Source organism: Octopus sinensis, linkage group LG10, assembly GCF_006345805.1.
Source record: "Octopus sinensis linkage group LG10, ASM634580v1, whole genome shotgun sequence".
Taxonomy (NCBI): Eukaryota; Metazoa; Mollusca; class Cephalopoda; order Octopoda; family Octopodidae; genus Octopus; species Octopus sinensis.
The window spans coordinates 24,451,908-24,466,529 of NC_043006.1; the positions used below are offsets into that span (position 1 = coordinate 24,451,908).

Sequence of the window (14,622 nt, forward strand, 5' to 3'; positions counted from 1 at the left end):
ACAAAACAGCACAACATATAACTTTTTAACTCCAGTCTGTTTACTGCTTTAAAAAAAAAAAAAACTAAAGACAGTGTTCCAAATATCCTTTTTAATTTGAAACAGGACCCCACACATGAATTCAGGACAGATGCAAAACATGATATAAATCAATGCAATGTTTGCCAAAACTGTTCACATCATGGTTGAACAATTTTCAACTCTAATACAATGATAAACACAAAAAACAAAAATTACATAAATAATTTAAAATCAAAGAGCTGAAAGGAAGATGCACAAGAATGAGCATAAATATATACATGGACACAAACATGTGCATGCAGACTAGAATTTTAAAGTAAATAAGCAACATATCTAACCTGTAACTGGTAGGAATACAAGATACTTGGTCTTGTACAATTCCATATTGGCAAGAGTTACACAATATTTATACTCCATCAAAACATTATCCATTGTCTTGTGTACATGTTGCATACAGACAGGTGGTTTGGGAAAGGTGTGTTGATTTGTGTGTGTGTGTGCTTGTGTGCACATGAAGAAAAACTAAACTGTAGATCGTGAGTTGACAAGAGTACAATAAAAAAATTAACAACTACAAAAGCACAAGAAGGGAATGATGAAAGTACTCTTGTAGTGATAGTACCAATGAGAAGAAAACTGTTTACACAGAGATGACAGAGGAATCAATCATATTAGAAGGAGCCAGTGGATCCAGAAGGCAGTTATTCTTTGATCAGACTGTATTTTCAACAACCAGAAATAACAACAAAGGTGTTTTCGTTAATGGGCTGCAACAAAGTAGCTTTGCTTCCAAATATATTATTAGAGAGTAAAGTGTGGGGCAATTTACAATCAGCTTGTTATCATTGTCAGTTTATGGAAAGAGAAGGAACAGCAGTATCAAATGTAGGGGCAGTAGCAGCAGCAATGGTAGTGGCAACGATTGTAGTAGTAATAGTAGTAGTAGAAGCAGCAGCAGCAACAATACTAGTTGCACATAAAGCAACAGAAGTAGAAGCTTTAATAACAGCCAGCTACACATGTAATCAATAAATCAATTCTGAGAGAGAATGTGGGGTGCATGCAGATGCACTGTTGCTAGTGATGGTAGTGGTGATGAAGAATCTAGTGTAATTTCATATAAGTAACCTGACAGAACACTTTATACACACAGCATCCATTCCCTCACCTACCTTTATTCATTACTTGTCTGTGTGTTCTTTCACATCAAAGCAAATGAGTGGACAGTTACATTTAGGTGTGCATGTGTGTCACATGTACATTCAGCCTCTATCTCTCTCTCTCTCTCTCTCTCTCTCACACACACACTTGCATGCACATGAATACTTACACTTGAGTGCACATGCATTCTCACATGTGTTATATGTTTATTATGTACTTCACGAGGGAGCAGGTTGCTCAACCTGTTAGTAATAGCAGCCAAATATCCCTCAAACTACATTCTATACTCTTAAAAAGAAAAACGCCAAAATATGTAAACTTAATAGACATTATGTCTGAAGAAAAATATAATGGAATGGCCTAGGTTAGATAGCCTTTGATCATAAGTTAACACAATTACAAAAAAACCTGTGGCTAAAATAACAAAAAATTGTTTTAACCTAAGTTTTGCAATAATAACTTTATAAATGGATACTTACTATTACTAATCATCAACTATTAATTCAAAAATTATTTTTGTTTTTGATTGACACTCTTGATCAAGGCCATGCTCACTTCACCTTTCAGTATTCCAGAGTATTGACACCTATGAATCTACTGTACGATAAAAAGAAGTGCCCCAGTCCAATGTCTAAAACTAGGAAGAGAATGAAGGGAAAAATCAAAACTAGCCTTATATTTTAACAGGAACAAATAATCTGTTGTGGTGACATTAATGCTTTTTACAAAAACATTAGCAGTGGATTTTTGGTAGATTCAGTGGGAAATTACAAATAATTTGTCGATTCAGCTCACAAGAGCTTAGTTAAAAGTGCACACCATGCACATGTGACAATATTGATTGACACTAAAAAGATATAAAATAATAATGATAATAGTATTTGACTTCAGCATTACTTATGATAAAACCAAATGATATAGATAACTGACAATTAACTTTGACAAGCAAGATATTAAATACAACTTTGGAAAGGACCAACCTAATGATCAGAAAGCAGCATGGGTGATATTTATCAAAAAACTGCAGCAGGCTCCGACAGATTTTAGAATAAGGTAAAGGTATATTTGATATATTTCTATTTCTCCTTAAAAATTTTGATTCAACTAAAGGGCAAGGGAACAAATGTGTATATTGGTTTAAAATTTTCCCCAGCTCTTATATAATATTTTACTCTTTTCTCTGGGTTGCCTTATGAATACTTATTTACAAAAAATAAAGAATATTTATATAAACATAATTAATATAAGGAGTGTAGCAAGCTGCAGTTAAGTGTGAAGTGGGAAAGAATCCAGAATAAATCACTTAAAAATTGATCATGACCAAAGATGAGAAAATACTTCTGTCTTATAATGAGTCATTATATAAATTAATGGTAATTACTAGTTTAATCTACTCAATTTGGAGTAGTTCTGTATCATCAATGTCTTTAGGCAAAGTTGCATGATGTCATCAATCCTTGTTTTTACAATAAACACTAATTTTTACACAGAATTGGCGGATATACAAAAAGGAATAACAAAAACAAAGGAATTTCAATATCTTGATTTTGATGATGACCCATTTCTTGTCTATAAAGATAGAGAAGATGTACACTTATAACTGAATATGAGATTGAACAGGGATATGACTAAATGCCAATAAAAAAGCAAACGACAAGTCAGTGTCAGACTCCAGTAGTGTTTTGTTTTTTAGACTTTCAGCAGAATAGAGAAAAAGTTGCCATGAATAATTTTCTTTTATACTTAGCTTTCTGGGTAAGTTTCATAGAAATACACAAGAAGTTTATACTGGTTTAAGAAAACCATGAACTTTACAAATCTAGCCTGAATGCTCGGAAATCACTTAACTGTTGAAGACATCCAGGGGCTAGGTGTTGGAGTCAAGATCAATTCCTCTGACCCACTTCCACAATTTTCATCTATCAAATTTCCCTCATAAAGTTTTAGTTGACCCAAAGGTATGATAGAAGACACCAAGATGCAAACATCAGAATTAAACTGTAGCCCCAAAATATAAAGGTCAAAAAGTTTAATTTCCATCTAAAACTCAAATTCTGTGACTTAGATGAAGATTAATGGAGCATGAATAAAATCTATGAAAAGTGTTTTGACAATATTTACAAGAAATGATAGAAAGGCTTTCATCGCAAATGAATAAATTTGATCAAGACCTGACCAACAATTATCATTTAACACCATTTGTACAAACAACTACTATATAGTTGGGTCCCTGTCTCACAGATTTCAAAATATTTATTTTGTTTAAAGTCAGTTTTTCCAGGCTAGTATAATTTAGATGAGATAAAATTTAAGGCAGGATTTTTATGGCCAACTGAATTAAAAAAAGTTCCTTACCCACTTATCAAGAAAGGGACTCTTTATTCCAGAGGAATTCAAAAACAGAGAGTTGATGGACACTTTATTAATAGGAAACAACAACTAGTGTCACAAACTGCAGTCCAACCATAACAAGTGACTTTACTATCCATAGCTGTAGTTCAGCAGTTTTGTAAACATTTTCACACACACACACACACACACATACTTCAGGTGCTTTTCAGTCTCTGCCTACCAAATTCCCTCACAAGACAGTGGTAGGCTTGAGGCTATAGCAGAAAACTCTTGCCCAAGGTGCCATACTGTGAAACTGAACCCAAAGCTATGTGGATGAGAAGTGAACTTCTCAATTGCTCAACTGTACCTGCACCTAAAGCAGCAGAAGGGAGGAAGAATGGTAATATCCTTGACCTTTGCAAAATCAAGTTGTCTTATTGGATGCTTCAGAGTGTCTTCAGAATGAACTGGATGTAAAAAAAAAGTGTTACATTGCTGAATGTCCACTAAAAAACTTTTTCAGGTGTTTTTAAACAAAGTAAGATGGTCACTGGTGATTGATTTAGAAATCTCATGTTATAAATGTAGTCAATATAAAACATGAAAGACACTACTGGGATGCCAAGGTAAGCAATCATTAAACAAAATCATCATCATGTAAGAAATAAAACTTGAAAACAAACCTATTACTTAGACTATTTGGCACTGTATGTCCCAGTTGCATATTTAACTCTTTAGCATTCAGATTATTCTGTCAAATGTAATGCTTATTTATTCACATTGTTTTGAATTAATCATGAATTATCTCAAGTTTTGAAATTTTGATGACGTGATTGTATATTCTTAGTATGACATTGTAAGGTAGGCGTGAGAAACCAGACCTGGCTGGTTTGGACATAAAACAAGTAAAATATTTGGGCCGGATATGGCCGGTTCAAATGTTAAAAGGTTATGGGTAAGACCTTAATTTGAGGCATTTAACATTAACTACAAGAATACAAGAAACAGTTGAGAGCTAAGACCATAGCTTCAACATAGGGATTTTTCAGGTGAAGTGTTAGTAGAAATAGGACAAACTTTCTCGCAGGATGTATGATTCACCTATAATAACAGTAACACAGGGATAATTTACCTTTCCAGTAATGTACATATTCCACTGCAAATGTCATTATGAAAATTAAACCCTAACTAAAAAAAAGGACCCCTCAGCTGAATATATGAAGAAAGGTTACTTGTTGTTTTTAAAACAATAAGTTTCTAGTTCAAAAACAGTCAATAGACAAGAGTCTGGTCATTTTCACTGTGGACAATGAATAGAGAAAAGAGAGCAGACTATTATGAAATTTGCTACAAAAAGAAAAAGATGTATATAGAAGCAGGATTCAATTATGTCAATCTCATACTACAAAATACAAAATTTCTTACCTAAAACGATGAGGCGCTCAATAGTGAAGAAATCTAAACTATGATGGAGCTCTACAAACCCTTGTAATATAGATCAAGTTATTCAGTTTTGAAACTTAATAGAACTGTAATGGAATTAAATGTATGACTTAAATATTTAATGATGCATATAACTAATACTAACAAACTGATTCTTAATAATAATTATTGATATAATTGATTCAATGGTATAAAATATATAAGCGAAGGAAAAAAAACTAATCAATATTCTCTAAGCGTAGCATGTATTAGATGTGAAAACAGGACATATTTTTAAAGAAGACAATATATTTAGTGAATAATGTTAGTTAATGAGTGAGATGTTTTACAATACAACACTGATAGATATATATGATTGAACCAATCAATTAATACAATGCTGAAATATTATACATGCTCAGGAGGCACTGAATGCTTAATTTCTTTGGAGTTGAATAGCAATATTGGGAAGGTGGTAGGAGTGGGGACAAAAACCTGAAATACTTAGGAAATATCAACATAATTCAGAAATATACAGACTATTAATATAAGTTAAATTTAAAGACAGAATTATGTTTTACATTTGTCTATGTTAACTCTTTTCTTACCATTTTGTTTCTGTTCATTTGGAAAATAATGAAGAATTTCATAAAATAATTTTGTTCTTATTAATCTAGTAATAGGAACATTAATTAACAAAAAAATTTCACGAAAGTTTTGAATGTAGATCAGTTTAAATCAGGAAGTTTGTGTCATTGAGTCAGGAGTGATCTAACATGGGTTAGTATCAAAAAGGTTAACATGATAGCAAAAGTTGAAAGGATCATCTACATTTGCTTGACATGTGCAGAAAGTATTTTTATGATCTCATTCATGTTACTAAAAGAAAATAAAAGCTGCATAAGTTCTCAAGGGTTTCAAAGAATTTACATGAATCCAATTTTGTACAGGAGTATAATTTTCATACTATTTGCCAGTTACAAAAAAATGTTTCCACACAAAATTCAAATCTAGTCAATAGCTCTTGTCAGGATTTTGAAGATTTTGTCCAGCTTCACTACTACTAATGAACTTTGAAGTTACTTCCTGTAATTATTAGTAAATGTTATTAGCAATAAGATGTATGGAATAAAAGAGACATGGATATCAATGGATATCATCATAGAGTATGTGTGGTGGTGACGGTGGAATGGAACAGACCTGAAAAGTTTTGAATAATTTTTGGTAAAAAAACTTTTGGTAAAAAGCACCCTTCAATTGTTGGGTGATATGCTGTGCTTGTGAAGACATGTCAAGCCAAGTGAAATCATAGTCATGGCCAATGCTAGTGCCATCTGACAGGCGCCTATACTGGTGGCACGTAAAAGGAACCACTCAAGCATTGGGCATTCATGGGGGCAGTGACAGGTGGTCGAGATCTTTGGCAATATACCGTGCTTGTGTAGACCTGTCAAGCCAAGTGAGATCATAGTCATGGCTGATGCTGGTATCACATCGGTAGCACCCATGCCGGTGGCATGTAAAAAGCATCTACTACACTCTCGGAGTGGTTGGCATTAGGAAGGGCATCAAGCTGTAGAAACATTGCTAAATCGGATTGCAGCCTGGTGCAGCTTCCTGGCTTACTAGTTTTCAGTCAAACGATGATGATGACAATGATACAATGTTGTATGTTGAAAAAAACTCTACAGGTTAGAAATAGTTTATTTATCTATCTAGCTAGCTAAAGAGAGAGAGAGAATAAATCATTCAAGTTTAGCATTATAATACATATTCACATACCTGCAGGCTTAAACCATTGAAAATAGCTTGAATGGTAATTTGATAAATGTATAAAAATTGGAAATATTTATGGTGTGTAACATGTAAAAGAATAGACAATGTACTTTTATTCTTTAACAAAGATTCTTCCAACTGACTAGAAGCAAGGTTTCTTTACAAGCCCATATTGTCTTTAAGAAACAGTCTCCAATAAGTGGTATGCATTAATTAATAAAACACATAATACTATTGTTGCTCTGTAACAATCACTTGAGTCTCTCTCCATTTGACATCAAGGACTCAACAAACACACACACACAACCATTTTCAGCACTCATTCAAATTAATTTTAAAAAAACAAGTGTATTCATCTCATAATCAATTTCTCCTGTTCCAATTGAATTGATCACATGTAAGCCTCAAGCTTATAATAACCTTTCATCAGCCATCAAATGTAAATTCTGGAATCTAATTTAGTTGAAATCATGCCCACCACCTCAACAGTAGAGTCACTCTAAACTGACATGGATACAAGTGAGTACTAAACTCAATCCAGTTGAGGTCAGAACAGAAACTACTTTTAGACAGTAGAATGTGCCAAACTAAATTATGAAAAATATAACCTAAGCTGGAGAGGTAAACAATGCATATACTCTTTTACTCGTTTCAGTCATTTGATTGCGGCTATGCTGGAGCACCGCCTTTAGTCGAGCAAATCGACCCCGGGACTTATTCTTTGTAAGCCCAGTACTTATTTTATCGGTCTCTTTTGCCGAACCGCTAATTGACGGGGACATAAACACACCAGCATCGGTTATCAAGCAATGCTAGGGGGACAAACACACACACACAAACACACACATATACATATATACAACAGGCTTCTTTCAGTTTCCGTCTACCAAATCCACTCACAAGGCATTGGTCGGCCCGGGGCTATAGCAGAAGACACTTGCCCAAGATGCCACGCAGTGGGACTGAACCCGGAACCATGTGGTTGGTTAGCAAGCTACTTACCACACAGCCACTCCTGCACCTGTTTATCTTTTATTTTTTTACAGTCATTGAGATGCAGTCACACTGGGACACAGCTTAATTGAAAAAAATGACCCAAGTATTTATTTTTTTAAAAATCTGATACTTTATTCTAATGGTACTTTTTACTGAATCATTAAGATACAGAAATATAAACAAACCAAAACTGGTTATCAAGTGGCAAAGGCGACAAATGCAAACAAAAAAGACACATTTAGATATATGACAAACTTCTGCTGAGTTTCTGCCCACTAAATTGGTCAGCCAAGGGCTATAGTAGAAAACATGCCACACACTGGAATTGAACATGAAACCTATGTGGTTGCAAAGTGAGCTTCTTAAACACAAAAACCATGTCTGTGCCCATAAAGAGATTACAAAAACAAAATTGAATTACAGGAAATGGGGAAGGACAAGAAAAATACAAGTGTATAGAGGCATTGTAACTAAAGTAAAAATTGGACAGATAGAATGGGAGCTGACAGGTTGCCAAAGTTGCGATAACAGTTCAAAGAGGTCAAATAAAGAAGTCACTTTTAGGACATAGTAAAAAGGCTACAAATGGATACTGACTGAAAGAAAGTATCATAGTTGGGACAATAACTGCCAAGACTACCCACTTAGGACAGTAGCTGTAAAGTCATGCCATGTGGTACGACTGTACCACATGGCATGACTCGCATAGTTGAGACAGTAGTTGTAAGGACATACCAGTTGGGACAACGAATGTATGGACATACCAACATTTCTTACCTTTGTATCATCCTGTATTTGTACGAGAAGTGCCCAGTTTAAACTTTACACCTACAATCTAAAACCTAGCACCAAATATATTTTAGCCCAGTCTAATGTTCAATGGTTACCAACGAGAGAGAGAGAGAGAGAGAGAGAGAGAGAGATTACATTTAGCAAGCATGGCAGAATAGTTAAGAAGTATATTTTGCAATCATGAAGTATTCAATGCAAGACACCTTCAACAATTTTTTTTTAACAATAATCTTAGCTAACATTAAAGGTATATGGAAATAGTTACATTTACAATTCAATGAGTAGATAGTTCCTTTGATTGAAAGAGTGGGTGATTTATCATCAAAACTGACAAAGATCTGTTTATTTTACTTTATAATTAACAGTGAGAAAAACAAGATGGTATTATAGGAATTTTCTTTTTAGGGCATAGATCTTATTTTCTTTAGATGTTCAAAATATTGATATTAACTATAGGTATAAATGTCTGAAATTAACCTATGTCAACCCCAAACATTTGACTGGTGCTTTATTGACCTGTGGAAAGCTGAAGACAAAATATTAAACACTGTACTGTTTAATACACTACTTTGAGGAAAGATACATCATTTTCCATAGGCAAAAAATAAATACATGAATAAATAACAATTAAAATCATAATATAGTCTGTTTCTTAATGCTGAGTATCAGAAAATTCAATAAAAGAAAGTTATGATTCTAAAGAGTCACAGATTAATGCAAGATCTTAGGTTACTGATACTTTAACTTTAGTTAAATACACACTTTTTTTAGCAACTTTTTCTTTGCTAAACTGGCAAAATGACCATTCCTAAATACAACAATAACTTTTTCTTTGTTTTGTATAAAGAATAATGCTATATTTTCTTAAAGTTCTTTAAAGCAACAAGTTTTATAAAAAAGAAAATTTACTCTAACAGCATAAAATAGTCTAATAACAGAGAAGAAATACAGGGTGCACAGAAGTAATGCCCTTTTTACATTGTAGCCAGCCTCGTCTGGCCCCCATGCCGGTGGCACGTTAAAAGCACCATCCAATCATGGCCATTTGCCAGCCTCGTCTGGCACCTGTGCAGGTGGCACGTAAAAAGCACCCACTACACTCACGGAGTGGTTGGCATTAGGAAGGGCGTCCAGCTGTAGAAACACTGCCAGATCAGACTGGGACTGGCACAGCCTTCTGGCTTCCCAGACCCCAGTTGAACCGTCCAACTCATGCTACCATGGAAAACGGACGTTAAACGATGATGATGATGATGATATATAGTATACTAGACTTACTACCCAGCCTTGCCCAGTAAAAGTATTCATGGGATTGTTTGCCAGTTTGTAGAATGGGAATATATTGTACTTCTGGACTTATTAAATTCGAACTATGCAAACAATAGTAATCGTCTTATACGAGTAGAGGTTTTGGCACTACTTAAATACAGAGGTCCCAAACAGTGCACACTCGTTAGGGTTACGTTCCCTTTATATTGTTATGTAGATGTGTCAGGACCTCTGTATTTAAGTAGCACCGAAGCATTTTTTTTTTATCAACTTTTATCCTGAAAATTACCTTACTTTTGTTTTAAAATGAAAGAGAGGAGAAAGTGAAAGATGTATGAACATGTATATGAAATGGACATGTGTGTATGTGTGTGTGTGTGTGTGTGTGTGTGCGAGAGAGAGAGAGAGAGCTACACATACATGTGAACACACACGTTCACTCACTCACACATTCCTTCTCTCTCTCACACACACACACACACACACAAATATATACAAAAAGGATGTACGCATATGTACATCTTTGTCAACGGATGTTGGCTCTGTCCATTATTGGAGCTGTGCTCCTTTTGTATGTTTGTGCGCATGTATGTGTGTCAGTGTGCATATGTGTTTGTGTATATATGTGTGTATTTGTGTGTGTACTTGTCTCCTTGTGAGTGCATGTTTGAGAGTCTACATGTATGAGTTTGTGTGACTGTGTACATGTGTCTGTTATGTATGGGTATGTATCTCCATGTCTTTGTGTGTATGTGTATGTGTGTATATGGTCATGTGTTTCTGTCTCTTTTTGTGTATGTGCTTGTCTGTCTATATTGCCTATGTACCTATTAATCTACTTACCTATGTATCCATCTGTTTACCTATATATCCATTTACCTACACATATATATAAATTTGTCTACTTAACATCCTACTAGCAAATGTACCTATGTACGTATATTATGTGGGTATTGGGGTACTACTACTTTCTATGTGTATTTCCTATTTAGTACAGGGTATATTTCATTTACGAGGATGTACTCCTGTATTTGTTTGAGTGATGGGTCCTTCAGGTGTATGGATATCTACATTTTATCCAAGCACTCAAAGGACCCAGCAGAGGTAAGAGCTCTCTGAACTTTGCCCAGGCTATTCTTATTCTAGCAGCTATACTTTCAGCGCACCCTTCCCCGCTACTGACTTGGTCACCTAGGTATACATATATACATGTATGTATGTATGTATGTATGTATGTATGTATGTATGTATGTGTGTGTGTGTGTGTATATATATATATATATATATATATATATATATATATATATATATACATATATATACATGTGTGTGTATATATATAGATATATACACACGCACATATATACTAGCTGAGGTACCCAGTAAAAAATTACTGTTAATAAGATGTCTGTTTATAGCCATGAAACATTTATCATCAAATTTTGGTATTTTTCAAAAATTTAAAATCTATAGGACCCATTTGATGAAAAAATGAACAGAGTCTGGAAGCGAGCCCGTGTCATTGTCATTTTTGTGCGTAAAATGGCGAAATTTTACACTTTGAGGCAGATTTCATCAAATTGATGTCAAGCTGGCTAGTGTGCAAAATTGCTTGAGAAATAAAATGGTCCAACCTAATCAAAACCTGAAATGCTGGGGAATTAAAACAACAAATGAGTTTTAGCAAATCAATATAATTTGCACTGAAATGCAGAATTAGCAAATGCTAAATAGATTGCCACTAATAAGCTGTCTGTTTATACTCATGAAACATTTTTTGTCAAATTAAATTTTATGGTTTTTGAAAAATTGATGCCGATTAAAAATTGATTTTTAAAAATTCCAAGTATGTAAGTGAATGCATAGGCATAAGCCTCACACACGTCAAGTTTCATCAAGGCCTGTTGGAGAGTCTCATAGGAGTTTAAGTAACAAATTCACAAACACACAAACTTGCTATTTATCATTATATATATGAACACTTATATTTATAAGTACACACACACACACACACAGATGCACACACATTTAAAACATATAGGGTAGCGAGTTTTTTTTTTAGAAATTTCACTACCAGTGGCCTAGCATGTATAAAAAGTCAATAGACAACATATTCTCAATATAAAATAGTGTCCATTTAAACACAAGAGAAGCGACCTGTAACAGACAGCTTTACACGCTAGAAGAAGCAATCAAAACAACCAAAACCACATTTAAAAGCAATTTTGAAGGGGATGAAAAATACAAACTTTTACCTTATTTTTTTACAGTCATACCTAGGTTTCGAATTTTATTTAGCAAATGAAATAATTTGCTAGGCGAAATTCTCATCAGTGACCACACCATAACATTAACATATAATTTAGAGACAACACGTGTTTCATCATTATATATTATAATATATAATGATAGGACATGTGTTATTTGTCCCTAAATTATATGTTAATGTTATGGCGCGGTCACTGATGAGAATTTTGCCTAGCAAATTATTTTATTTGCTAAATAAAATTCGAAACCATTCTAACATTCACATGTCTTCTGCATTCAGGGCCCATATCTCACAACCATGTAGAATTGCTGTTCATATACATACATCATACAATCTTCCTTTCAGTCAGAGAAACTTTTAGTAGTCAACAGAGGCAAAATGCTCTCTGAATTTCCTCCATCCTATTCTTATTAGCTATCACACTCTCTGTGCATCCTCCCTCACTACTAATTTGGTCCTCTAGGTAGCAGAAATTATCACAGTACCAGCAATCATAACCTGTAAATACTAAAACAGAAAAAGAATAGGATAAATCAAACAGAGAAAGTGGTCAACACACTTATAGGAAGACAGTATTGACATAAACAAATAAATGTGTTTAGTAGACTAAAGAAAATAGTTTAAGCAATAATCAGTGTCAACAGAAATTTATAAATTTATATTAGTTAAATATCAAAATCTAGAAAGCGATCAATACCATAGCTGTAATGAAGTTACAAGTTGAAAGGCCAGAATGAATAGAGAAGGAAAAACAGAACTAATATTCCTGATCAAAAAAAAAAAAAAAAAAGAGAGAGAGAGAGAGAGAGATATGAAAAACCATGAATCCCAAAATTTCTATTAAGCAATACATTATTATTGAGAATAAAGTAAATCAATGAAAATCCTATAGGTTCAGTAGATAGTGGATATCACTATTGTTATAATTTAAAATTATGAGAAGTATCAAAAGAATGTTTAAAAAATTCATAAGAATTATAAAGAATCATAAAGGCCATAAGTGTTAAGATTATAACAAATTATAAAGGTCATAACTAAGGAGGCTGAAGCAAATATAAAGAAACTACCTAAAGTTAGAACAAATTGAATAAAGTTATAGTAATATCTAGCATTCAAAGAAGACTATAAAATTGGTTTTAAAGTATACTCTACGGATAGAATGCAGTCATTTGATCCTTACTTCATCAGATCTATCAATTACATAATCTGTGCATTTTAAGATTGCCAACAATTCTGAAGAACATAGATTGTAATCATATCTATCACTAAAATAAGGCTTAGTGTGTTTGGTGATATTCCATAATTTATGAACTTGCTTTATCTCACCTTTATGAACTTGCTTTATCTCACCTTTTAAATGTATGAAAATGATTATATAATCTTGATTTTAAAATAGAAGTGAAACCTTTGTAAGTGAAGGCATGTAGATTAACATTGCATTTATATACAATGCTTTTGGTCAAGCATTTATTTCCTAGTGGACATTCAAGTTTCTTACAATTACATAATCTAGTTAATGTCAGAATGGGAATATTTTAGGTTACATAACTCATACTACTATGCAGTACATAACCATAATCAGTAAAATTACTATGTGTGTTAACCATTCCATCATTCATATTACAGTTATTATAAACATCACTCAGTCTCAAGAGTGTTCTGAAATGATTACACTCATTACTACTATTACTACATTTGTAGTTATTGCCTCAAATATTCACACCGGTATATCTAGTATTATTATTATATAAATTTTTAATCTAATGATAGATATACCTTGAACTAGTATAATAGCTAATATCAATGGTAATGCAATTACCAACATTATCATTGTAATTATTATCATTATTATTAGTACTGCTATTATTATTGTCATTATTGGATCACCTGCTAACTTTACACTATCTTTATTAAATTTATCCTATTTTTTTTGTTTAAGTATGTATAAGTTTATTGCTGGCACTGTAATTATGGTTATCTCAGTATTTTAATTGTTATATTATTATCTCTGTACTTTTCCCTGAATTATAATTTGCTGGATCTCCCTTCATTAAAGCTTATATTCTATTAGTTCTGCAATGATAGGAGCCCTTTAATGAAGAGGAATTAAGTAAACCACTAGAATTTATTGTCTATGTCACTCCTTTCGTGTACAAAACAATATAACAAGCTTTTTTTTTAACAATATTGGAAACTGTCTTCTAATATTCTATGTTTTAATAAGAGTCAAATATCATCCTTAGTGCCTGCTATCTTGGTATACAAGCCTGTTTTGCCATGGAGAACTGAGGCATACCAAAGTGAAGCATTCCACAATTGTTTGCTAGACAGAATATCAGACATTTACGTAATCCATTGTCATCACACTGAATACATCAGTGAAGAGAAGTTCACTGTTTTTATGATAATCAGCAACTCCAGTAGTATCCTAAATTACCCAAAGATGAATGGAACCTTAAGTATAGTGTAAAAACATGTTATAAAGACAGACAAATGTCTTATCTGGTGGTGGTACAGTTGTTCCATTAGGAGTAGTTATTGTATGAGATTGTGAGATTGCTGAGTTTTTTTAACTTCTTACT

The 14,622-nt window shown here is 33.3% G+C and overlaps 1 protein-coding gene across 11 annotated transcripts in view; it reads right to left on the bottom strand.

The window, feature by feature from the left end:
- Positions 1-14,622, bottom strand: part of LOC115216500 (phosphatase and actin regulator 1) — a 343,004-nt gene that overhangs the window by 144,783 nt on the left and 183,599 nt on the right. Inside the window, exon 1 of one of the 11 annotated variants that reach the window (XM_036506362.1) lies at positions 360-909. The exons of the other annotated variants lie outside the window; for them this stretch is intronic. Coding sequence (XP_036362255.1) covers positions 360-534 — 175 coding nt within the window. The 5' untranslated portion in view covers positions 535-909. Of the gene's footprint in view, positions 1-359; positions 910-14,622 lie in introns of those variants that run through there. 11 annotated transcript variants of the gene reach the window in all.